Source organism: Aulonocara stuartgranti (assembly GCF_965226115.1).
Source record: "Aulonocara stuartgranti genome assembly, chromosome: 2".
Classification (NCBI taxonomy): domain Eukaryota; kingdom Metazoa; phylum Chordata; class Actinopteri; order Cichliformes; family Cichlidae; genus Aulonocara; species Aulonocara stuartgranti.
This window is the reverse complement of record NC_138940.1, coordinates 2,422,850-2,449,971: the sequence shown is the minus strand read 5'-3', so window position 1 is coordinate 2,449,971 and position 27,122 is coordinate 2,422,850. Positions and strand designations below refer to the sequence as shown.

The following is a 27,122-nucleotide window of genomic DNA, read 5'->3' as shown; positions in this document are numbered from 1 at the left end:
CAGAAAGCAATAATGATGATTAAATGCAGAGTGGTGTATGAAAATAGAGAGAGTGAAAACAGGTGTGCGAAGAAGAATGCCTCATTGCATTGAGTTGACCTCAGAAGTAGTTTATTGCAGTTTAACCAAGGGAAGGGTTCAGAGTCACCTGGTCCAGCCCTAACAAGCTGTATCAAAAAGGAACGTTTTAAGCTCAATCTTAAAATTAAAGTGGCAGTCTGTCTGGACTCTGGGTTTAACAGGGAGCCAATGAAGAGAAGCCAACATGGGGGACTCTCTTCTAGTCCCTGTCAGTGCTCTCACTGCAACATTCTGGATCAACCGAAGGCTTTTCAGGGAGTTTTTCACCGCATCCTAATAAAGAAATACAATACTCCCGAGGAGCATCTTCCTTGGAGGGCTCAACCCGGGGTAGCAGTCATGGCCTATTAAGGGCTCTGTTGGCTCTTAGGTGACTGTTTCCTCGTGGCTGCGTGGGTTACTGACCTGGTAGCCTGGCTGCCCCTGGGTGGGTCCGGGACGGGCGTGAGGTTCTGGGGGTGCTCCGTCTCTGGGCTGGGGCCCTGGCTGGGCCTCGGGGGCTTGGGTCCTGGTTGGTGTGTTGCCGAGGTTGTGGGCGGGTGGGTGTATGGGGGCCCAGCCCTGGTGCAGGGTGCTGCCAGTGCATCGAGCCACCTGGGGGGCTCTTCAACTGGTGGGGGAGGCTGTTACATCTTGCAGGAGCTCTCCTCTCTTCAGGAACTCACTCTGCAGGTGGGGGAGATACAGGAGAGGTGGAGGAAGATCTCAGCCTGGGCGTCTATTGTCTTGTGTAGTCTGGAAGATGAGTGGATGGTGGGGTGGGTGCAGTTTTCTCTGTGGTGGGGTCGGGTGGGCTGTCCCGGGCTCTGTGGGGCCAGGCGGCGCTGCTATGATGGGCCCCGGTCCGGATGGGCCTGGGCCCCCTTTCCCTGGCAGTGTGGGGGTGCCTACTGGGGTCAGCGGGGGAGCTGGCCCCAGGGAGGGGTCACTTGCCCCTCCCTTCCTTCCCTCCCCATCTCCAGCTGCCTCCCTCTTCCCGCTCCACCACAATCACCCACACATGCAGGGCCTTGGGGTCACTAGGGTGCAGGGGAGGCATCCCCCCCTCTGTCCCCTTCTGGCTGCCTGTGCCTCAATTTTATCCCACAACTTAGACATTCAAATTACTCACACTCTCATTACACATACATATAGGATCTTGGGGGTGGGCACGCTACACGGAATCCAAAAGACCATCAGGGGGTACAACCTCACCCCTGGCCTGGGGGTCGCTCGGGCTACTTCGGGGGTGGGCGACCCCACATCTGGGACTCTCCTCAGCTCTTTCTGGAACAGTGGCGCGGCTGCCCCTCTGTTGGTCTTCCTTGGTCTCTTGTGTTCTGGGGGCCTCTGGATGTCTGGAGTTTTGATCTCCTCCACACCTGCTTCATGCCCTGGAGGACGGGGCTGTGGCCCCCCCACACCCTCTAGCAAATCATTACATGAAGGAACGTTTTAAAAACAAGCGCGTCCATGCTCACAGGTGTACACACGGGTGCTCACACACACAAACTACACCCTTTTTGGCTCCTACCTCAAAGCACACTGTGCGCTGTCGATCTTACGTGCTGCACAATAATATTTAGTATTTACTGTCATATTCCCATAGATCGTGATGTTGTTTATTATGTTGCTCTTTTTTTTCTTCTGCTTGTTTTCTTTTTTTTCTTTCTCAACAGGTGATCCAGGTGATTGATAGATGGATTTTTTTGTCTGCTTATTTTGTTTGTTTTTTGTTTTTTGTCCTTTATCCCCGTCCCTCTTCCCCGCTGTTTTTCTTTCCCTCTTTCTTTCTCCCCTTTCTTTTCCCCAGTCAAGTCTGTCCCGTATCTAACAAGTGAAAATAAAATAAAATAAAATAAACAATAAAAGGTGAATCAATTTGGTAAAGTAAATCCGTTGGGCATCTTTCTTTGCCTTTAGACAATAATTCTGATGGCAAAAGAGCCAAACGGGACAGGCCAAAAAAAAATAAAATAAAATACAATAGTCCTTCATAAAAGTAATACATTCATGGAACTAATTTTTCAGCATCACTCTGAGACAGGATGTTTCTAATTTTAGAGGTATTGTACAAATGAAAGAAAGCAGTCCTACATATTTGTTTTGTCAAAAATGATTCCAAGATTCCTCAAAGTGTTACTGGATGACAATGTAATGCCAGAGGAAGCATCTGGTTAGATACCATGTTTCTAAAGGCTTTTGTGTAGGGCTCCCCTTCCTCCTTGCAGTCACCATCTGCACTCGGACAATTTGCTCAGGGAGAGCTTACAGTGGCTGAGCTAACTTTGCCTGCACCAACTTAGCAACTTGATTTTCAAGTGTGTCTCGAAAGATTCCTTTTTGATAAAGCATATACTTAGGATTGGATCCAGTGAGCCTGAACCATCCCTTAGTTATGCTGCTAAGCTCAGGCTGGTAGGTGAGTTTCAGTGATGCAAATAATAAACAGACATTTACACAAACAGATTTTAGCTGAATGAATTTTAATTTAATGTCAGTTCCACATATATCCTTTTAGAATTAACATATGCAAAACTTGTATGTGCAGGCTGGCTTTGCAAGGCCTCATCCAATTAACAGTAAACTGCAGAATTATTCCCATTCTTCCTGTGTTTATTCTGTGAGTTGCCTTAGGGCTATTGATGTCTTAGGGTTTTGTGCTTCATGCGGCTAGGAAAAAGGTGGAGATGATAAAAAGTTGTGTTTCCACCAAACTAACTGTGTTTAACTGAGACTAACTAGAGATTGTGGGTCCATCCACAGGTCTTAAGCCAGGCTCTAACGCATCTGTTATTGTGATAGCAGATGGGCTGGAGGTCAGACCGTAGCTGACCTGGGATCAGCCCAGCTCTCCAACCACAGAGAGCAGCAATCCCTTCAGGGAGCACTAACTCACGTTCGACATTGAGTTTGGGTAAGGACCCCCCCCCCCCCCCACACACACACACACACACACACACACACACACACACAAATTCACAGCACTGAAGCTACTGCTGTTTACACACTTCATGCACAGACACACACACACACACAACCAAGCAGAAGCCAACACACCATCTGCCGCCCCTGTGTTTGAGTTCCAAATCCCAGTTATCAACAAAACACACAGAAGACCTCCAAACTATTCCCTTGGATAGACCAGAAGAAGAACTCTCACACACAGTCACATATGCGCACACTGCACACACACCTCTGCATCCAGATCAGATGGAACCAGGCGGATGGAGTCCAGGTAAGTTGCTCATTTTTCATTAAATGTGACAGAAGAAGTGAGATGGGTTTTCTTACTTCTTTCACAAAGTTCATTCACCTCACACATTTCTAATCCTCTTCATCTCTCTCCCTCCTCTGACCTGGGATGATCTCCTTTCCTTCCTGCTCTGAGCTGCTTTTTTTTCACACTTATCATCAAAGCAGGTTTACGATGCACATTTCACTGGCCTCATTGCTCTTCATAGACGTCATCATCTGTCACTAGAGATCAATACTGATAAGAAATTCTCTCCGTGTCTCTCTCTTGCTCTGTGCCTACTGGAAGGACTCCTGTTGCTCAAAGAACACACCCCTGCAGTGCTGGGAAATCATCAACGATAGGTGAAAAACACCTGACACTAAGTGTGTGCGTGCACATGTGCAAATTATAGAAGTCTACAGCACAGCAATACCAGCATTTGAAATATCTCACTTGTGCAGCACCCAGTGCTGCTTCTACAATAAACAATAATTAAAGGTTTAACATTCATTTTACGTTAAAATTGCGTGCACAGCAACAGACGACCAAGTCTGACAATTTGTGCAAATGACACTAAGAAAGGAGTTGCTCTCTCTTTAACACCAACAGTTTCTAAACATCACAACACAATTTTAACTCGTCTGATGCAGTGCAAAAAATATAGAAACTGCAAAGTATACATAGGACAAAAAAAGGTAGTGCACAACAAAAATTAAAACAACAGGTAGTGCCGAGCTTCTGGTGAGTTTGGACCATGCTGAAAAGAGTGTTAGATTGACTTTCACTGTTCCTGTCTACTTCCTGGCAGACCTTACTCAGCTTCAATCTGGGGCTCTTAAAAATACACAAAAACTGTATTATCCTCTTAACCCTGTCTATTAATATTACAGACAGGCAGGAATGATAATATTTACTGCCTACCTACTCCATTAATATTAGTGTGGTATTCTGAACCACAGCTGCGAGGCAAAACAACCATCTTGATTGTGCTTCGATTCTGATTTTTTAAATTTTGTACAGTTTCTGAAATCTTCCACTTTTTTTGCTGCTACAGTGACACAGCACATTAATGATCAAGGAACTGACCTCCCAGACCATTGTCCATTCGGTGGGTGAGGTTTAGGTATTGTGCAAATGTCCTGTTTATAAGGTTGGAAACCTGCAGTCAGCTGAGACTGAAGACGTCACCTGGATGATGATGAAATGTTTCTCCCACTGAAAACGTCCAGATGAACAGAATCAACCTTTTGGGATATGTGCTGTATGAAATGATACTACAGTAATGTTACTTACAGTGACAGTGCACTGCCACTTCATTAGGTACAGCTGTATTCATTCTACAGTAACAAACTTTTTGCTGAACCTAATCAGACTGCAGGCTGCCGGTTTAGGTTTCTTACATGCTTCAACTCTTATGTTCACATAATTTTTACTGTCTTTCTCTGTTTCTCAGTATGATCATACAGTATGGGTAACATTCACAGTCTCTGCCATTGTATTAAGTACACTTTTTAGTTGCATGTGAAGAAATTGCTGAACTTAGGATAATTTTGACATGTCTAAAGTTTATGCTCTGTGATGGCTCTATTGTTTTTAAGGGGGTTTAGAAGCAATTACTTCGTGTCATTTACTGGCTCAGTGACACAGTTACTCTGACCATCTGTTACTGTTGTCTGCTGAAGGTCGCCAGTTTGTGTACCATGACATTCTTCTCAATATGAACTAACATTATGAGTAACATAAAGACTTTATTAGGTACACCTGTTTTCACTCTACAGCAACAACCTGTTTACCTGCAACTTTTTACTGCCACCAACAGCGAGTCGGTAGAAAAATCCTGCTGCAATTCCTCCACAAATTGCACGTTTTAGTTGCTAAATGCTAACTGGTTAAAGTTACGTGTTCAACAGGCAGGTTAACATTTATGATAGTTGTTTAAAACTTCAATGCTATTGAAATAGGGGTTTCATCTGAAATTAGACCATTTGTAACATCTTTAGCACATTTTCTGCTCGGACCTACATAAAAAGCGTACATATGAGCGCTGTGAAATAGCACTGTAAAATATTAGCTTCACATAACAAATGTGTGCAAAAGTTTTAGGCAGGTGAGGGGAAAAACTGCTGTAAACAAAGAACGCTTTCAAAAGTGGAAGTGTCCTATCCACAGATCCTCTGTGTCGTTGAGCTGGTGGTACCATAGGAGGAAACAATTTCTGCCTCAAATTGGCTGGCAGAGGGTGGGCCCGGTGGAAGTGGGGTGCAGGGGCTTTGTTGCCAGTACAACAGCAGAACTGCTTAGAGAGAATGGGATCAGAGGACAGGCGCAACGGCAGGCTATAAGAGAACTAGCTAACACTGCTGAGAGGACCAGTCACTGGCTATGGTTAAAAATGGCTGACATCACTTGGGCAGCTACGGCAGTCAGCTAACCGCGAGAAAAAAGAAAATATTCTGCTCTTCTCTGCTCTGCTCTTCTTCCCTTTTCTGGGAGGCAGTGGGGGAGGTGTGGGAAGCCGGATCGGGCGCCCCCCTTCCGGCTCTGCGCTCTTCTATCTTGTCCCTCTTGTCTTACTTCTCTCTGTCACCTTTTCTGTCCCTTTGAGGAAGTGAGGCTCCATAAATGCTAAAGGGGTGAGTATTATTTCTCAGTTGCAGTGAATAGATTAGAAAGAATAAGAGAAATAACAATCTAAGATAAACCAGTGACACACTCCAGGGCCTGATCAACCCTGGCAGAGCCTCCTTGGATGAGGGTGTCTGGTGATAATGGCCAAAACACCCGATGAATCCAAGGTCCACTACTGATGATGTGTCCCAAATGTTAATATGATAATCTAGATCAGATCTCTAATCCCCCCAAAAAATGGCAGATGAGCTTGGGTAAAAGACCCAACGTTGAGGCACACCATGATGTGCGCTGCTGGTAAAGTTTCCGGGCTGCCTTTCCTCATAACAACCATCCCTCAAGATTCTCACCATGTAAAGCAAAGCATTGTCAGGGACTACAACATCTAGTCCTTTTCCTGAATGTGGATGTAGGCTTCCTCACATCCTTCGGTCTCTTCACTTAATCCCAGACACACTCAATGATGTTGAAATCAGGGCTGTGTGGGAGCCAAACCATCACTTCCAGTACTTCTTTATGCTGAAGATAGTTCTTAATGACTTTGGCTGTGTGTTTGGGGTCGTACATTTGGGCCCAATAAACAATCATTTATATTTGTGAAAGCTTTCTTTGTTTACAGCATTTTTTCACACCTGCCTAAAAATTTTGCACAGTGCTGTATATATATATAGATTTTTTTTTCCTTTTGAAAAAATGGTCCGTTGACTCACTTTCAAATCATTCTTTTGTATATCAAAATATTAGTTAAAACCCTGAAATTGTTAACGAATTGATTTGGTACAGGTGCAACAAACAAATACGAATTATTTTTCCTCATATTTGCTAGTTAAAATATGAGGGGAAATCCTTCAAGCCCTCCTACAAAAAAAACAATACGCATTTCACATTGGAAAAGACAGCTACTGGCAATTTCTGAATTGTATGTAGTTATATTTCACAATGATGCAAAATAAAGCATGTAGAATACTTTTCAACATTAATTTCTTAGTAACATAAATAAAGAAAAAGCTATTTTCATTCAACTTCAATGCTGGATTAAGGATATAGGATAAATTGCATAACAAGAAAAATATTAATAGATTGTCAAATCCAAATAAAACTAAATTCTGGACTTTCTACATGGCACTCTAATTAGAAAATAGAAAATAATTGTTATTAAATATGTGCAGATTTTTCGCTTTCAAGCACTAGGATATCTCAAATCATCAAATCAAATTTTTAGAAGATTTTTTGTTAAACCTCCATTTGGCATAAAAAATTAGTGTTCAAAGTCTGGATACACGACTACCATACTACGTGAAGTAACTGCTGAAAATCTACTAGTGAATGCAGCATTACAGACAGTCTGTACTGCAAAAATCAAACCAACCAACCAGCTGATCTACACCACGGCAAGAGTAGTCGTTGACATGGTTGGCTACAGGATGAACAGCCACAAAGAGCAGGACCCTCCATGGAGAAGAAGACTAGAGGCCAAGAGCAAAACAGCATGGGGGGAAGTTAGCCAACAATCAGAAATGCCCTATTAACCCGCTCAGTTTTCTGCCATTTTCAGTCAGAACTGTGTCATTCCTCTGTCTATGTGCAATCTCACTGAGGAGCTTAGCTCATGTTTTCACTCCAACTGCCACACTGTGGCTCCGCTGAAAACCAGGAGGCCTGAAACTAAATCTGAACCCTGGCTGTCAGACACGAGTGCCGCAGAGCTGAGTGCAAGTACAAAAAGGACAATCTGCAGGTGTCACTTCAAAGGGATTGCTGAAATCATTATCAGCAACCAGTGAAAGATGGCAAAAGAAAATAGTTATCTGCTATTATTCTGTCAAACTGTGACAAACCTCACGTTTTATTTAAGACGAATGCCTCACGGAGAGTTTGCATTGAATCCTCTCCTGCTGTTTGTGAAAGCTTCTCTTTTTTTATTGGTGAAGTCATTTCCACAAAGACTCAGATCATCTGCTGATGACCCCTCAGTGTCTGTCCCCTGTCCTGTTGTTATCAACAAGTTTAAGCCTGTGACTTCGTTCTCTTTACAGGAGATTGATGATCACTTGAAACCATTCGGTTCATTAAATGATGCTGTACCTTCTTATCTATTTAAAGAGGTGTTTCCCACTGTAGGGCCGTCTGTTCTAGCAGTGGTCAATAGCAGTCTGCCTTTTTGGAATAACATTCTAGAGGTTTTCCACTCTGGTTTCAGAACTTAATACAGCACTGAAACCGCTCTTTTACGAGTTTTAACAACTGCTACTGACTCTGGCGATTGTGTTGCTCTTAACCTTTTAAATTTAACTGTTGCATTTGACACAGTGGATCTTGAAATTTTACTCTCTTGTTGGGACCAGATCATTATTATCAGGAAGTCCTAAAAACTCCCTGAAAAGCCTTCAGCTAATCCAAAATGCTGCAGCAAGAGTCCTGACAGGGACTAGAAAGCGAGAGCAGATTTCTCCTGTTTTGGCTTCCTGTTAAATCCAGAATTCAAAATCCTGCTCCTCACATACAAGGTCTTAAATAATCAGGCCCCATCTTATCTTAATGACCTTGTAGTACCATATCACCCTATTAGAGCACTTCGCTCTCGCTCTGCAGGCCTACTTGTTGTTCCTAGAGTATTTAAAAGTAGAATGGGAGGCAGAGCCTTCAGTTTTCAGGCCCCTCTTCTGTGGAACCAGCTTCCAGTTTGGATTCAGGAGACAGACACTATCTCTACTTTCAAGATTAGGCTTCAAACTTTCCTTTTTGCTAAAGCATATAGTTAGGGCTGGACCAGGTGACCCTGAATCCTCCCTTAGTTATGCTGCAATAGACGTAGGCTGCTGGGGATTCCCATGATGCACTGGGTGTTTCTTCTTCACTCACTATGTATTAACAGACCTCTCTGCATTGAATCATATCTGTTATTAACCTCTGTCTCTCTTCCACAGCATGTCTTTTATCCTGTCTTCCTTCTCTCACCCCAACCAATCACAGCAGATGGCCCCGCCCCTCCCTGAGCCTGGTTCTGCTGGAGGTTTCTTCCTGTTAAAAGGGAGTTTTTCCTTCCCACTGTCACCAAAGTGCTGCTCATAGGGGGTCATATGATTGTTGGGTTTTTGTTGGGCTGTATAAATAAAATTGAATTGAATTGAACCAGTGCATGAACATCAAGGGCATAGCCCTGGAGTTATTTAGATCCGACTTAGCAGATTGAACTTTCTGTGGTCGCCTTGGTGACTACAAATACTCCTCCACTCCTTTTCAGGGCTCAGTTTGATTATTTTCATGAACCCAGATTTTTGTCCTTCTTAAAAAGAATGAAGCATATTCTGCTAGATTGCTGCTCAAGTGTCTTGAAAACATAAAGGCCTGGATGGCTCTCAACTTTTTAAATTTTAATGAGAAAAAGTCAGAAGTGATGGTGTTTGGTGATAACACTCAACCTGGGTTCCTTTGTTCAGTACGTAGAGTCGACTGTCACAAACCTTGGGGACGGTGGAGCGTAAAGCTCCTGGTGATCTGAGATGGAATGAGCCTTTATGAAGTGTTTTGACAGTTCAGTAAAGTCTTGCTAAGTGTTCTGAACATCAACTACTGGTCAAATCTTTAACTGCTAATGGGGGGGGGGGCTGTGTGCCTGCCCCTCCATAGTGGTGCTATGTGATGTGACAGCTAAAGGAGGGAAAGAAACTAATGAATGTTTGTTTTGTTTTTGTACAGTCCAATAACACAAACTAAGCAACCCAACGAGGCAACAGTAAAGAAACAACTCCCCTGTTTTGCAACGTAAAGTTGGTGTTTTTGTCAATTAAGTCTGGTGAACTGTAGCAGCTTCACTTCCTTGTTAAAAAGAAGCAGATCAAGAAGTGAAAATGTCTTATATACAGTGCTCAAGTCATGATGACTCTTTTAGGTTACTTCGGGGCGCCACAGAAGTACATTGCTTTAGGTTTTGCGCCAGCTGCCACTGCTCTCTGCTCTCTGCTTGGGAAAGTGCCTACTGTCATCTACTGGAGTTAACAAATTGTGTGGATCAAACTCACACATAACTGACTGAAAATAGTTTACCCAGTGAAAGTATTATTATTTAAACCATGTTTTTTTAAGTTTTAAATGTTGATGAGAAAAGGTGATGGTGTGTGGTGATAACAGTCAGACCCCATTTGTTGATCTGGGGTCTCAGTACATGAAGCCAACTGTCACAAACCATGGGGTTAAAGTGGACGCTGAACTTCAGTTTGAGAGTCAGATCATGGCCCTGATTAAATCGAGCTTTTTACAAGTCTTGTCGGTTTTTAAACCTCTTCTTAAAACCCTTCTTCTCCATGGCCTGTAACATCTGTGATATGTTGATTGTGCTACAGCTCGTGATTTTTAAATATAACCTATGCAAATTAATGAAATCCTTAATTTTTTAAAAATAAAATAACAATAATAATGTATTGTTCCTTACAACACTGAAAATACTACAAAAATATGGAATTATGTAGCAGAGAAAAATGATAAATAGTTGTAAGTAGGTCTTATATTTTAGATTCGTGAAAGTAGCCACACTTTGCTTGGTTGACAGTGCTGTTAGTGACCCTCGGCCTTCTCTCAATGAGCTTGATGATGTAGTCACTTGAAATGGTTTCACTTCACAGGTGTGAAGGTGTCAGGGTTCATTTGTGGAATTTCTTGCCTTCCTAATGAGATTGGGAGCATCAACCCTATTAAGAAGACAACAACACTCCATCGTTACTTTAGGAACTGAAGGTCAGTCAGTCTGGAAAATTGCTGAAACTTTGAATGTGCAGCCGCAAACACCATCAAGTGATATAATGAAACTGGCTCACATGAGGACCGCCCCCGGAAAGGAAGTCCAAGAGTCACAAACATACCTCCAGGCTGTGTAAGGGCTATTTGATCAAGAAGGAGAGTGATGGAGTGCTGCACCAGATGGCCAGACCTCCAAAGTCACCTGACTTAAATCCAACTGAGATAGTTTTGGGATGAGATGGACCACAGAGTGAAGGCAAAAGTACCAACCAGTGCTCAGCATCTCTGGGAACTCCATCGAGACTGCTGGAAAGCCATTTCAGGTGACGACCTCATGAAGCTCATGGAGAAAATGCCAAGAGTGTGCAAAGCAGCAATCAAAGCAAAGGGGGCTGCTACGAAGAATCTAAAATATAAAAGTTATTTCACACTTTTATGTTTGCTGCATAATTCCATATTTGTCCATTCATAGTTTTGATGCCTTCAGTGAGAATCTATAATGATGCCATGAAAGTAAAGAAAAACCATTAAATGAGAAGGTGTGTTCAAACATTTAGTGTATATACGTGTACACTACCAATCACTTCATCCTAAAACAACTGAGATATATTTTCTCTACATAACTCCATCGCTCGCTCATCTTTCCTGCACTAAACTGATTTAAAAAAAACATAACTCGACATAATAACAAGTAATTTTATTTATAATTGATATAAATAAAATAACTTGACATTTCTCATATCTGAAAGGACACCCTCCTCAAATGTGTTTCTAACCCTATAATACCCTCAGTATCATATTTGATACACGAGTTTCTGAGACCTGTTTCATCAGCATGATCAATACTTTCCATCATTTCAAAATTTTATGGACTAAACTCTTTTTTTTTTTGTCTAAAATTAACATTGTTGTTAAATAAAAGTTGCCAAAAATACAAAATGTATCAAATGCGATACACAAATTATATAATAAATATATAATAAAAATATATCATACACAACATAATATAGCAACAAAAAATGTGGATTTTGTTATTAAAGGTTAATAAACATCTCAGTTCCAAAAAATCTGAATTTTCAGGCTATTTTTTGATGGGTTGAGTCTTACAGGGATAATATTCCACAAAGATATTCTGATGAATTTTGTGAAAACTTTGTGAAAACAAAAGATTATAACATTACAGAGGTTGACTAAAATCATTATATGTCCACACCATGTGCAAAAGGTTATAAACATTCAGTATTTCCGTTTGATACAGCAGTAATCTAGCACCGCCTACAAATGTAAGATATTCTAAAGCAGCACAAAGCCCTGTTGTTCTGCAGTATCGAGGGGTTAAAAATTCTCCAAGTATTTCCTGATGAGAGCTTCATTTAAAAAAAGTATCCGTATCAGTTTATGCCTTCAAGAAAAAACATACCAGCAGTGTATGTGGGCCCTGTCATACACCCTCCTACTATTAAAAAAAATAAAATGCACACAAACACACATATCTGGGTGCACACACACATATGCGCATTTCTGACATATATATTGACTATATATAACAACTATGTAAACAACAACTATTTAAAACTATGGATTACTATGACAAAAATATGAATAGAAACCACTCATATAGCCAGAAATGCAACTATCCTGCAAAAAATGTTAAGAAATTTTAAAATGTGACTGGAAAGATACACAAACTAAAGCTTCAAATTATTTGTGCATATTGGACCTTCATTCATTGAAGCAGTTCAGCAGAATGCTCAGTTCAGTTTAAGCAGTTTTTATTTATAGAGCCAATTAAAGCATTTTACACTGTGAGGTGAAATTCAACTGAACTCTAACGTCTAACTGAAACTGATTCGTCATCCTGTTACCTTCTAGATGATGTCAGGAATTTCCCACCTTTAGTGTTATCTTACAGCAATTAACTGTTCAAATCTTGTCCCGCTAACAGCCAAATATGGGCTCATTCACACGGAGGTGCTCACAGAAGTTCACATTTTCACAATCTGATGAAACAACAACCAAGTTCTATACAAAAAGCATGATATAGAACGTGTTTAGAAAGCTCTTCTGCACTGTTACCCAGTGAAGACAGGCAGTGTATTTACACCTTTGTTCTATGCAGGCTTCTCCGCTTTCCCTAAACTAAACTACTGTTTAGCTACATGTGATTTTAACTTTACCTACACGCATAGTTTCTGCTGGATGCATTTGTGTAAAATGTAGTTAAATTATTCATTATGTGCTATCTATGGCTTTTTTCATTTTGATAAAAGTATATCACAATATCCAAAGCTAAAGACTAAAGACCAACTTTAAAATCTTACATATATAAGATTTAATATGACACTATAATTTGAACCTCTATATCTCTTATAATATAAATAAATTTCATTCTAATTTGATCCTTATAGGAGTCTGATGTATATCAGTCTGTGGGTTTACGGGTCAATACTGTGACTATCAGGTATTTTTTGCCTTTCAAAACGCCTCTATGAAACTTCAATTTCTTGCTTGAGCTAAGAGAACAGAAACAAAGCCAAAAACTGAGTTTTTTAAGAAAAATAAAAGCGAACTAGTATTGAGGATTAAGTAGTGGGCAGCATCCGCATCCATATTCAGACAGTCTTTCCATCGCTGATGTTCAAAACAATGAAACTGACCAAGCGAACCCAAATCTTCGCATCGAAGTTATGCAAATGCATAATAATCATTAAAACAAAACAACAGAGGCTCGCCGAACCAAAATGTGAGGCTATGAAATGACTTTTCACTCTCCATTCTCTTCTCCATTTTACTTTGGTGACAAAGAGCATCTAGACAAAGACTGTTGTGTTTTTCTTCAGGTGTTTCCCTGAAGAGTTCTCTCTCTTGTGACAATAATTAAACCACTGGACCTACCTGAGAGGTAAAGAACGAGCGCAAATCCGTTCAGAATCATGGTGGTCTTGTTCGGGCCACCCATTGGCGGACGGGGAGGGGGGAATTAAAAAGGAGGATGTGGGACGGGACGCGGTGCGTTCTCGGCTAGTCCGTGGTGCGTTCTCGGCTAGTCCAACAGCACCGCTCAGTAAGACACACAGCCCGCTGCTACATTTACCGCACTGACACTATCCGTGCGTCCCCTGTTCTCTGCCCTGCGACGAGAAAGTCCTTTAAGTTTCAGTCTCCAGAGAAAAGAAAGGAGAAGCCTCGGAGGAAGGTCTCGGTGCAAAGTACGCGCCAGCGAGAACGCTCCGAGAGGGAGATTGTGACTGCTGTTGTGCCAAAGGTTCGCTTTCACGCAGCTCTGCTCGGAGAATTCAACTGGATGGAGCAAATGTGACTGGGCTACAGCTGTGCACACAGACAGTCATAACGCGGCTTCGTTTGGTCCCGGTGCATTCTGCGATCACAATGCTGACAAACGGCGGATGTTGGGGTTATAAACTGGTGATATCCCTCCTCCTACACCCCCTGAGATCATCATCATCATCATCACCACCACCACCTTTAGGAACTGGCGGATGAAAACAGTCCTTTACTTAGGTCATTGTAAAGAGGGTAGTCACGCTGTAAACTGCTTTTCCTATTTCTGTAACCACCAAACACTGCGCACAGCCTCAACTCACTTTGGCCCAGCGACATTTATTCTCAGTTCTAATTATAAAATCACAAACATGCGCATTTACACTAACATCACTGAAGTAGTCAAATATTCGACCGTTTAATAATTTGGATGCTAGAATATCTACACACCAAAAAAAAAAAAAAAAAAAAGACAATTGATGCAACTTTCGACCATCAGAATTAGTTCTGTAGAATTAGATCACGGAAACGGTTTTGCATCCTGTAATGACTACAAGGACATCATCACAACACTAACAGCCTCAGTGCCGTGGTAGCAACAATCTATAGACTAGAGAGAGAAAATTAATCGCCAAAGCCAGTGCTGGGTCTTACAGTTTTAAAGAAAATGTTAAAAGAAAAGAATTTAAATGTAAACAAAACAAAACAAACAAGCAATAAAAAAACCTTCTTCACCCACCAGCTGTTCTTGATCCACACCTGCCATGGTACTGGATCTGTGACCCAGTGTTTTGCGTTTGTTGGTTAATTCATATTTTTGACTTTTGTTATTTCTGGTTCTGGTTATCTTTGTTTCTTAAGTTCTCAGCGATATTAGTTCCTCCTCCCTCAGGGTTTCTCTTAGCCTTTATTTGTCCCGGTTCTGGCCCTTTTTGCCCCAGGATGTTGAGTTTTTTTGGTATTATTCTGTATTATGTTTATGTTCTTTTTCACTATTTGTGCTGTTTCGATTATTATTGTTTCGGTTCAATTCTTACACTTACAGTGGGGCAAAAAAGTATTTAGTCAGCCACCGATTGTGCAAGTTCCCCCACCTAAAATGATGACAGAGGTCAGTAATTTGCACCAGAGGTACACTTCAACTGTGAGAGACAGAATGTGAAAAAAAAATCCATGAATCCACATGGTAGGATTTGTAAAGAATTTATTCGTAAATTAGGGTGGAAAATAAGTATTTGGTCAATAACAAAAATACAACTCAATACTTTGTAACATAACCTTTGTTGGCAATAACAGAGGTCAAACGTTTACTATAGGTCTTTACCAGGTTTGCACACACAATAGCTGGTATTTTGGCCCATTCCTCCATGCAGATCTTCTCGAGAGCAGTGATGTTCTGGGGATGTCGCCGAGCAACACGGACTTTCAACTCCCGCCACAGATTTTCTATGGGGTTGAGGTCTGGAGACTGGCTAGGCCACTCCAGGACTTTCAAATGCTTCTTACGGAGCCACTCCTTTGTTGCCCGGGCGGTGTGTTTTGGATCATTGTCATGTTGGAAGACCCAGCCTCGTTTCATCTTCAAAGTTCTCACCGATGGAAGGAGGTTTTGGCTCAAAATCTCACGATACATGGCCCCATTCATTCTGTCCTTAACACGGATCAGTCGTCCTGTCCCCTTGGCAGAAAAACAGCCCCATAGCATGATGTTTCCACCCCCATGCTTCACAGTAGGTATGGTGTTCTTGGGATGCAACTCAGTATTCTTCTTCCTCCAAACACGACGAGTTGAGTTTATACCAAAAAGTTCTACTTTGGTTTCATCTGACCACATGACATTCTCCCAATCCTCTGCTGTATCATCCATGTGCTCTCTGGCAAACTTCAGATGGGCCTGGACATGCACTGGCTTCAGCAGCGGAACACGTCTGGCACTGCGGGATTTGATTCCCTGCCGTTGTAGTGTGTTACTGATGGTGACCTTTGTTACTTTGGTCCCAGCTCTCTGCAGGTCATTCACCAGGTCCCCCCGTGTGGTTCTGGGATCTTTGCTCACCGTTCTCATGATCATTTTGACCCCACGGGATGAGATCTTGCGTGGAGCCCCAGATCGAGGGAGATTATCAGTGGTCTTGTATGTCTTCCATTTTCTGATGATTGCTCCCACAGTTGATTTTTTCACACCAAGCTGCTTGCCTATTGTAGATTCACTCTTCCCAGTCTGGTGCAGGTCTACAATACTTTTCCTGGTGTCCTTCGAAAGCTCTTTGGTCTTGGCCATGGCGGAGTTTGGAGTCTGACTGTTTGAGGCTGTGGACAGGTGTCTTTTATACAGATGATGAGTTCAAACAGGTGCCATTCATACAGGTAACGAGTGGGGGACAGAAAAGCTTCTTACAGAAGACGTTACAGGTCTGTGAGAGCCAGAGATTTTCCTTGTTTGAGGTGACCAAATACTTATTTTCCACCCTGATTTACCAATAAATTCTTTACAAATCCTACCATGTGGATTCATGGATTTTTTTTCACATTCTGTCTCTCACAGTTGAAGTGTACCTCTGGTGCAAATTACTGACCTCTGTCATCATTTTAAGTGGGGGAACTTGCACAATCGGTGGCTGACTAAATACTTTTTTGCCCCACTGTAGATTCTTAATTCACACACCATGAAGTTTTCTGTTTTTGATTTCCATCATTCCTAGTTCTGTGCGCCTTCTTTCCTAGTGTTTCTGTTACATACATACATGTATACAGCAGTATACACAGTATACAATGTGCCGGAATTCTGTTTCACCCTAAGCTCCCCATGGTGCATTTATAAGTATATAAAATATATATCTCCAAGAGATATAAAACTAGAAATTACAAATAAATAACATGCCAAATTTCAGTAAAATTAACAGACACAAAGGTACTAATGACTAACTATACAATACTATAATGATAACTATACAATACTAAATGTACGATAAACAAAAACAGGACAGAGCCAATACGAAGTGGATTGTGTCATGATATTGAATACCAGGTTCAAGTTATTGTCCATTTCTAGTGTTTTAGTTCTTAGCTTCTACTTCCCACATAGCAAAATTGGTATGGCCTAGATCTGGCCCACACAATGTGCTTACACATGGCCCACATACCGCAAAGAATGACGGCCCTTTGGTGGCCCAGATCTGGTTTGCCAGAGGTGGCCCACACATGGGCCAGCACAAGGCCAGTTGCAGAAACACTGGTGGTCCTATGCTGGTTTCAGCCCCAGATGTCAGTCTAATGTCAGGTGTCAGTTTTGGCCAGCGGTCATAGGTCCCTTCCAATAATATGACGCAAAACTGGAATAAAATGTATCCATGGACTAGAAAACATTATTAAAGAAGATATATGTTAACACAGCCCAAACACCAACACCAGCTAAAAGCAAAAAAAAAGCTTTATACTCTACCTATTCAGGTGAGCATCCAGACTAACTAATGAAAACGAAAACACAACTCTCCACACAAACAAACATACAACAACATTAGAGCACATAACAAACATATACATATTTCCAACACATACTATAAACAAATCAATAACATAAGCTTCAGCCATTTCTATGTAAATTAAAACCCTTCTTAACCATACTCCCCTAACCTGGGCACACTGGTCTGCTCCAGGAGCTCACAAGCAGGTGATTGAGCTGCTCTTACTCTTTAGCTCCACATTCTGCAAGAAGCAACCAGGACAGGTGAGTACTTTTACCAATTCTGTTAAATAAAAAATGAATGCCTGAAGGAGGAGCTTACGCTCAGCTAGGCACTCCCCTATGCTAACTGGAGAGAGCGTCGCAGATACAATACAACTAAACAAACGACTGGCAAACAACACACCAAAACTTATTAAATTTACTAATTGCTGTTAGTAAATTTATTAACAGCAATTTCCGCCAGCGCACCTCTGGCAGAGGTCAGAGGCCAGCGCGCCTGCACAGTCTGCATCTTCACACTTTTCTACCACACCACACAATCACTGGCCATTTTCTGGGCCATTAACTGCAGAGCTTCGCCTGCACCGGTCATCTGAAGGCAATTGTCTATGGTGTGAAGCACCTGAAACTACGGATACTGGATGCCTGTGCTGGCATTTCTCCTGCGGTGTTGCTATCAGTGTGTGAAGAGTGGGAGAAGAGGGTTGCATTGACAATCCAACACAATGGGCAGCACATTGAACACATTTTATGAGTGGTCAGAAACTTGCAAATAACTCATGAAAGAATAAAGTTACGTTGAAACCAAGCACACCATTGTTGTTCTTGTGACATTACCAATAAGTGTGATGTGTCACATGGCCCTCTTCCTATTGAAAAAACAAAAGTTGTATCCAAGATGGCCGACTTCTAAATGGCCACCATGGTCACCGCCCATCTTGAGGAGTTTGCCCCTCACATATACTAATGTGCCACAAACAGGACTTTAATATCACCAACCATTCCCATGTTATTACGGTGTATCCATATAAATGGCCCACCCTGTAGATCACCTTCAGATCCCCTCGCAACCGCCTCAAAGGATCAAAGATTTCTTCACAAACCGGCCTCAATCCATTAAGCTCGGCACCCATCTCTCAGCTCCACTCTCATACTGTACACCATCCCACTCAACCATCATCATCTAAATGTACTTGTATATTGTTCACATGTTGAAATAAAATTACCAATCAATCAATCAATCAATCAATCATCGGTAAGTATGCCAGTGATACCACTTTGACTGGTCTCATCTCTGATGGAGACAAGACAGCTTACAGGGCAGAGGTAGAGAATCTGTCCCACTGTCGCACTCAGAAAATAACCTGAAACTGAATGCCCTCAAAACAAAAGAACTCACCATGGACTTAAGGTGTCATGGTCTGGGTGGGCACCTGCAGGTCTCCGACAGCGGCCCCTCCTCCTTTGGGCGGAGTTCGGTTGCTCCTCCCTGGCTGACCACCTGTGAGCAATCATGCCAGCAGTATATCAGACCTGCGCTCTCAACCATTCATCGCCTGAGTATCTGCTATCCCCATGTCAGTCGAGTGGAGCATCATAACTCTGTCAGACGCTGTGTGATGTCTTACTTGTTTTTCTTGTCCTCAGAGGTAGCACCTGGAGTGGAGATCTTGTCTCCCTCACTCCCGCCTTCCTGGACCTGGGCCGCCTGCTGCTAACACGACGTGGCCTGCCGGCCCACCACTCACTTGCCTGCCTCCCCACGCTTCGACCGCTTCCGGGCTTCCGCCCCACCTGTCACCTCCACCTGAAACCAAGTAAGGCAACTCAATTCAACTGTGGAGGATCGTTGATTGTCTGCTGGATCCCACTGACCGTGATCTCCTCTTATTCCAGTGCCCCGGCCCCTACCTAGTCCTGTTTCTACCTCCCCGCTGCCTCTGCTGTTCAGCCGTCTCCTAGAGGTGTCTAGGTCGCCCTCATTATCGTAGATAATCCTACGCGCCACGAGTGTGGTGGCGCCGCTTTGCTTTTGCTTTTGTTTGCCTGTGGGCGGAAATAAATCATTTGTTCCCTACCGTCTCGCTTCCGGGTTGGTTTCTGCACCTGTGTCCATCTTTGTTCCCTCGTGCCGCTGGGCCGTGACATAAGGAGGTGCAGACAGGTTCACTCTTCTCTCATTATAAATGGAGAATGGATGAAATCCATCAACACCTTCAGGTTTCCAGGCAGCCATATCACCACCGATCTCACCTAGACCCACAATGCCACGCCCAGGTAAAGAAGACCCTTCCCACGTGTCTTGGGGAAGAACAACCTGGACCAGAAGTTGCTGCTTCAAACCCAACCCTGAATTGAATAAGGGGATGTATGGATGTATGTATGGATGGGTGGACAGATGGATGGATGGATGGATGGATGGGTGGATGGATGGATGGATGGAGTTCATCACATATAATATTGTGTTATTATAGATAAATTTACCCAGTGGTAAATGAGGCACCCTAAGATAAAAGTCAAACCATTTGCTCCTATAAATTATGTATGATTCAAATATATATTTATGCATGTACATGATTGTAGAGTCAAGTATTGCTGCCATAACTAGGCCAAGACCCATAACAGATTTTGCACTAACCAACTAACCCACTAAAGCTACCAGTCTTTGAGGATCTGAATTAACTTTCAGATAAAAAATAAATAAACAAAAAACCAATCTGCTGTAAAGTCTCTTTTACTCTGCTAGAAACACAGAACAAACCCCAGGAATACCAGTTCAATCAATGCAATGAATTTCACTCTTATTTATAACAATATTGAAGGAATGTCCATGTCTCCTTTATTAGCCTATGGGACAATAAGCTTTAATGTTTAACTAGATCCCGTTTAAAGTTTCAGAGCTCCAATGTGCAGCCATTACCTTAGAAATAAACAGCAAAATCTGCTCAGGGCAAAAACTTTTAACTGGAGTTTAAATGTTTATTGTGTGTGCTGAATGACCAGATTTACTGAAGAATTTTCTCTTTCTGTTTGCTGATAGTAAATTGTGTTTATTCTTAATCAAACATGTAATCAAAATATAAGTCTGATTAATATGTTAAATAAGGGATGGAGAAGATGTGTCGCCAACCCATCATTATACATGATTTTGAATAAGAGTAATGATATTAAGCATTCAAGTGTTGAACACAAAACAATAATTCATATTTTCCTGACAGTCAGTTATGCTTAATGCTGATCAAAATATAATCAAGTATATAAATATAAGTATGTCTAAGTTTAACCAACATAACAAAAAAGAAAATATAAAAGATAATGATTCTAAAACTCAGAAGTATCTGAACTATTACCGTACTCTCACACATTTCTAGGTTTTATTTTAGATTCCCTTTCAAGCATTCAAGTGAATCATAAAATTCAACAATTAAACAACAACTACAATTTGGAATTATTAAACATCCTGATAATGTGCAGTACTCTTCAGTAAATTATGTTTGTGTTCTCATAACACTAACTCTCACCCACTGAACATAAATCATGACAAAATTGTGACTTAGCGTGATGAGCAAGCAATTAATAAAACAATATTTTATGCATCAAATACTGTGATTAGCATCCTCAAAAGTAAACATCTATAACCCATGAAGAAAATGAACATGAGTACAATAAGTAATCACTCTCGCTGCAAACATTTTACACAGAGGGTAAGTTTGCAGTGGAGACACGTGGAACAACATTAATTTAGCCGGATTTTGGCAGCTCTGCCTAACATTCATCTCACTGTTGTGACTTCACCTGATAATGTCTGGAATTGTGTTTGTTTGTTTGTTTGTTTGTTTGTTTGTTTGTTTGTTTGTTTGTTTGTTTGTTTGTTTGTTTGTTTGTTTGTTTGTTTGTTTGTTTGTTTGTTTGTTTTAAACAACTTTTATTAAGCTTTGCTTCAGTAACAGAGACTAATCAAGCAAAAGGCTTATTTTTGGTTTTTGGAGGTTTTTTGTTTTTAGTTACTCCTAACAACAAATGTTAATGAACAACTTCCTGTAGATCTTCATAATAAAACCTCCTGCTAGGCACAGCAGGAAGTGGAGTAACCAAAACCAGTTGTTTCACGCGATCACTTATTGTAACAATAAAATAAAACAAATAAAAGAATGATTCCATAGCTTACAAATCACTTACAAATGATCTCTTATTTAAACCAAGTTCTCCAGCTGTGACTGTTGTTATGAACAACACAGAAATGTGTTAACATGATTGGATGTCACAACGCGTGAGGCCAGATGTCATCTCAGAAGATGTGACCTCCAGTGATGGAGAGGGAAGAAAGGCTGAGCAGGTATAAAAGTTAAGTGAAGAAGTGATGCAGGATTCTTCTGTTTTGTCCTGTGAAATGAGAGATTGGACCTAAGGCATTCAGTCTTTTTTCTTATCAGAGGGATCAGGGAAGACACCTGGATCTTGAGGCAATTAGAACTGGGTGAGTCCTCCATCTGAACTCTGCATTGTCTGCTGGGTAACACTCATGGTATCAGAGATTAGGACTTTTTAAACAGAGAGCCGAACCCAGACTTCCTGTACTGAGGTGCTGGTCCTGCAGCAATTTTTGTCACCATTTGATTGCATCTCTGGAGTATAGCAATCATTTTCTGTGTAAGAAAAGTCGTATGATCTGTGAAATGTCTATTTGCGGCTAATCAGATGCTGCCAACACCACCCCTATCGTGTGAAGGTGCAGGAGAAACCCTGCTTCACTTGGTGAGTTGATAACCAGCTTCATGTGACTGCTTATCCTGATCGCCAGTGTTTGGATAAGTGAATCCAGATAACTCAAAACTACCATGAGTATGCTGAATTCCCTTCATAGTATATGGCTCCGTTCTTAACCAATATAACTGACTGCAGTTTTCAGTTGCAAGCACTTCCTTCTGTAGGATCAAGCTATTTTTATTCTGTGTAGCTTTGTAGCTTGTTTTTCAATGATGTCAACTATAAAAATTCAGTGCAGAGCATTATTGTCGACCCGTTATATACCACGTAAATGTGTTTTTGTAACTGCAATGCACTACAGGACGCTATAGGGACAATATCACCTCTATCATCTGCTAAAGGCTGCTAATGATGGCCATTGCAATTGTGAATTTATGGACTGAATCATGTGTAAACTTTGGAAACTTGTTATTTTGGATTGTAAAATAAAATCTTTTTGATTTATTTTGAATTTAAGGACAGAAGCCATTTTAAGTTTGATATTTTCACATTATTGTTTTTTGTTTAAATACTACCAGCATTTTAATTGGTATTACTTAATGTTTGTATTTATTTCATTTTTATTCTGATAGTCCTATTGAGTAATATTGAAATACATTTGATTATTTATTGGGTCATTATTTTAATTTGCTGTGGCACAAGACTAATCAACTAATGAAAGAAAAACTGGCAGATTAGTCGACAACCAAAATAATCTTTAGTTGCAGCCCTATTATAAACACACACACACACTTCTATTGTTGCTTCCTTGTGCCTCAGTAATGCTTTCCTGATAAGATTATGATCTCAGTTGCTAATTTTAAGTCCTCTTATATGTGGCCTGATGAGGATTTTTACATTATGGTCCTCATTGGAGTCAAATGGGAAAATTAGAGGAAAATTGGGTTCCCAAATAAAATTGCACTTAAATACAGCATTATCACATTACACTTTCAGTAAGAAAATAGATACGTTTCTGTATTGTGTCCATCTGAATTTAGGAAATTTAAATGAGACAACACTGCTATCATCAGGTCAAACTACAAATTACAATAGTACTCTGATATCAGAATATCAGTCAAAATTATTATATCTAAGGGCAATGCTGATGACGTGTTTTTTTATTTTAGAAAATGCGTTTTACAATTTGTAAAGTAATTGATTTCAATTATGAGCTTACCAGCTATGGGCTTATTTATTGACCAGCAATGTACTTTCAGTCCAGGGTTCTGTGAAGTACACTGCTGTAAATTAATATTAATATAATAAATTAATTATAAATTTGTTCCGTTGCTGATTTAATTTTTGTATACATGTCGTATATATGCATATCTGTTCAGATCTTCAAATAAATTCTAATGAGACACAAACACAACTGAGTAAATATAAAACTCTGTTGTTACATGATTATTTAATTATTAGGGGGGAATAACCTCTCCCCCTGTGGAAAGCTGATTTCAATGTCGCTAGCCCACACTCAATCCTGATTACTGTCACATCTGTTGAATCACGAAGTCACCAGTCAGAACCTGTCTGAGAGTGTGAACGAGGATAAAAGATCTCAGAAAGAAACACATCATGCCATATATTGGATTATAGTCTCAAAGGAGCTGGAAGACTTTCTACTGTTTTCTCATCTGGACGTTACCGGGCACAGGACCTGGTGGAGTGCATGTCAGGTTCAGGTTGAGGTCCTTAAAATCATGTAAGGATTTTTCTTCGGTCTTGCTCGGCAGCACGAGGATTCATATAGGTTTAAAGCAGTTCACTCGTACCTTATTAGTTGCACTCGTGTTTGATAACTTGTGTTAGCTAGCTGACTTTTCTTCGGAGTTAGAGGCCAGCTTATTTAATTTTTCAATGACCACATTTTTTTTATATCTATGGTTGGTTGTCATTGCCATTTTTCTTTGTTTCAAAACCAGATGTTGCTGTTCTGGCTCCAAACATTTTGACTCTATATCTCGGTCTGATATTAAAATTTGTTTAATCATCTGTAATATGGAAGTGTGACAAATATGCACAAAAACTAAAAAATCAGGAAGCATGTAAATTTTTTAACAGCAGGAAAAAAATGTTTAAAAGTGGAAGAAAAGTGTTAATAATATAAATGGTAAAAATTGTTTAACACATCGATGGGTTTGGAGAAGTGTTCATTTCTGAGCTGAGCACTGGACTAGTGCTTGTCTATTACATATATTGTTTTTTTGTAGTTTCAGCACTAAATGTAAATGACTACCTGGTGCAGAGACGAGTGCTGTGACTGTTCTGGTCCTTACCACAGTTCTATGTTCCTAATTCAGTAGTGGGAAGTAAAGGAGACATTTTCATGTACACATGCATGCAGATGGTCTGCCACCATGTGTGCTTACATATCTTCACATGCAATTCCCATAATTGATTTTATGAAAGAAACTGATGAGGCACCCTGATTTCAGGGAAAAGCTTCTGCAAAGTGTTCATTCAAAAGCTTTTGACAAAGCGCTTGCTTAGAGGGGTTTCTCTATCTTCTTTGTATTATTGTACGGGGTCTTTACATACCAATATGAAGCACCTTGAGGCAAATCTTTTTGTGATTTGGTGCTGTGTAAATGAAGCTGAATTGAATTCAATTGAACTGAATGTTGAGGCCAAGAAGACAATGACAGAACGCTGCTCTTCTTCAGATATCAACAGCTTTAACAGCTTCACTTACAACCCGCAATCAGGAATACCGTTTTACACACACTCACAAACAGAAGTGCTACAGTCTTGCCCACATCGGTTCTCGAGTGCATAAAGTAAATGCTGAAAGTTGACACACAGGTTTTACTTAACTCATCACTGTATGCTCAGTTCATGTGACTCGTGTGAGGAGATCATACTGGATTATTGCTTGGTGACAGTGGGTTTGCTTTTTTGTTTACACCACACTTGCACCCAATTACACCTGAGCAAAGGTGCTACAACCAAGCTCATATGCACACTAGGAGTCTAGTGGAGCACATGTTTGGTGTTTGGAAGAGACTTTTTCAGAGTACACTTCGATTCACGCCAAGAAGCTGCTGCATTGTCATTAATGCAACAGCTGTTCTTCATAACTACCTCAAACAGCATGAATGCCCAGACCCTCCAATACTAGAAGATGACAATCCAGATGTTCCCTCATGTAAACCGCAGAGAAGACTTACTTACAGAGAAACTTTTGCATTGTGTAATTTTTTCATTTTACATTTTCATTGTTCCACTGGAATATACAGTTTCACAAGTCATGATCAAATTATTCTAAAGTGTATTTGTGTCTGGTATATTAATGAGTCACACAATATGATGTACTGAAAAGATTTTATTCATTGCTGTTATAATGAGACCGTTGCATCTTGCTCTACTTCATCTTGATTGCTACTTTCTACTTTGAGCATCTTAATTTTCATTTCATGCTCGTCCTTTAGATACTTCAGCTTCATGAAATTCAGTTGCCAGCTTTTCATTGTGAGTCTTCTGTTCCTGTGAGCAGTGCTGGCAGACATCATAGCTTCTGAGGGTGTGGAGGGTAAACTGTCTTCTAACTCTGCCGTTCTGTCCATTTGAATTCCACCTACAGACAAGAACAGTTCATATGATCAAATGAACACATGGGAGAGCTGTTGGTGACAAACAGTAGTCTGAAATGAGAGAAAGGCTAAATCAGGGCTTAATATGCTCACTTCAGGTGTGCGTGATCCCTCGCCTGAACTGTCTAGATGGTCATCGTCTGATATGTTCTCTAAAGGTTGTTGGTGGTTGGTTCTCCATTATTCCTGTCAGAAATTCATCCAACTGCTCCGAGTCCTTGTTTGCAGGTCCTTCACCAGTTGTCAACCCCTCCTTCTGGCTTCTGCAACAATCTTTTTTTACACATTTTTTACATTGTTCTACAAAATCTGGAGACTTTTGTCTTCAAAAGAGTTTTCTCATCCTCAGTGAGGTTGTTTGACCGCTGTCTCTTTTCTGCTGCCATTGGTACAGTTGGATTTTCTTCTCCAGTTTCATAGAAATGTAAGCTATTTTGATTCCACAGTTTGGTTAAACCACACTAGCACTAGTGGTTTTAAGTTAATCCTAAATGCTTTAGTTTAAGACTCCATAGTCCAGGTGTTACTAATCTCTGAGGAGTCTGTGTTTCACGAAGTGGATTATTAGTTGGATAGTGGATTATTTTTTAAGATAAGAACAATCTTACTGTAACTTCATCTGTATCAACTTGACTGTGGTACGAGGGATAACAAAACCACTTTGGCCTACTTGTTAATGTTCATTTAAAGTGGTTTATCACTAAACACTAAAGTACTGATACTGCTAAACTCTAAACACTTACATAATAATTTATAATGGCAATTAAGCATCAGTCACTGTAGTATTTATAATATATATATAAAAAAAACTAAGTATATCCTTATTGCTTCCAATAAGTTCTGCCTGTGTCCTGGTCTGCAGCATTCAGCTGTGTGCTACAATCTTCCCAGGAGTGGACGTCTTAGCAACTTCCCCCCAGGTCACACTGTGGAGTGCTCAAAGGATTTGCAAAAACACAGTGCAGTTAGAAAGATGCTGAACAGGTCTGGCTTTTTTGGAAGGGTTGGCAGCAGAAAAATTATTTTCTCCATTCCAATGAAAATCTTCATCTTCATCTTCACCTCTGCACAAAGTGAACATGCTCCGCTTCCTGTCTTCTTGTCAGTTTCACCATCTACAGCACATCTCACAACCATCTTACAAAGCCTACTCATTCACTCTTGTTTCTATTCTTCTGTCACAAATCACCCGTGACACTCAGCTCCACTAATGAACAATACCCAGATTTCCTCTCTTGGCACCCTATCACATGCTTTCTCTAGATCTACAAACACAGTGAAACTCTGACCTTCTCTATGGTTTTTGGTTTCAGTTTAATTCAGATAGGTTTAATTCAATTCAGTTGTATTTATATATTGCCAAATCACAACC

General features: G+C 40.8%; 1 protein-coding gene across 2 annotated transcripts in view; it reads right to left on the bottom strand.

The window, feature by feature from the left end:
• The window catches only part of gfra3 (GDNF family receptor alpha 3), a 79,698-nt gene extending 65,524 nt beyond the window's left edge, over nt 1-14,174 (bottom strand). For both annotated transcript variants that reach the window (XM_082552897.1, XM_082552898.1), the window contains exon 1: nt 13,559-14,174. In XM_082552897.1, coding sequence (XP_082409023.1) covers nt 13,559-13,622 — 64 coding nt within the window. In that variant the 5' untranslated portion in view covers nt 13,623-14,174. The remainder of the gene's footprint in view (nt 1-13,558) is intronic.
• Between the last annotated feature and the right edge of the window lie 12,948 nt (nt 14,175-27,122).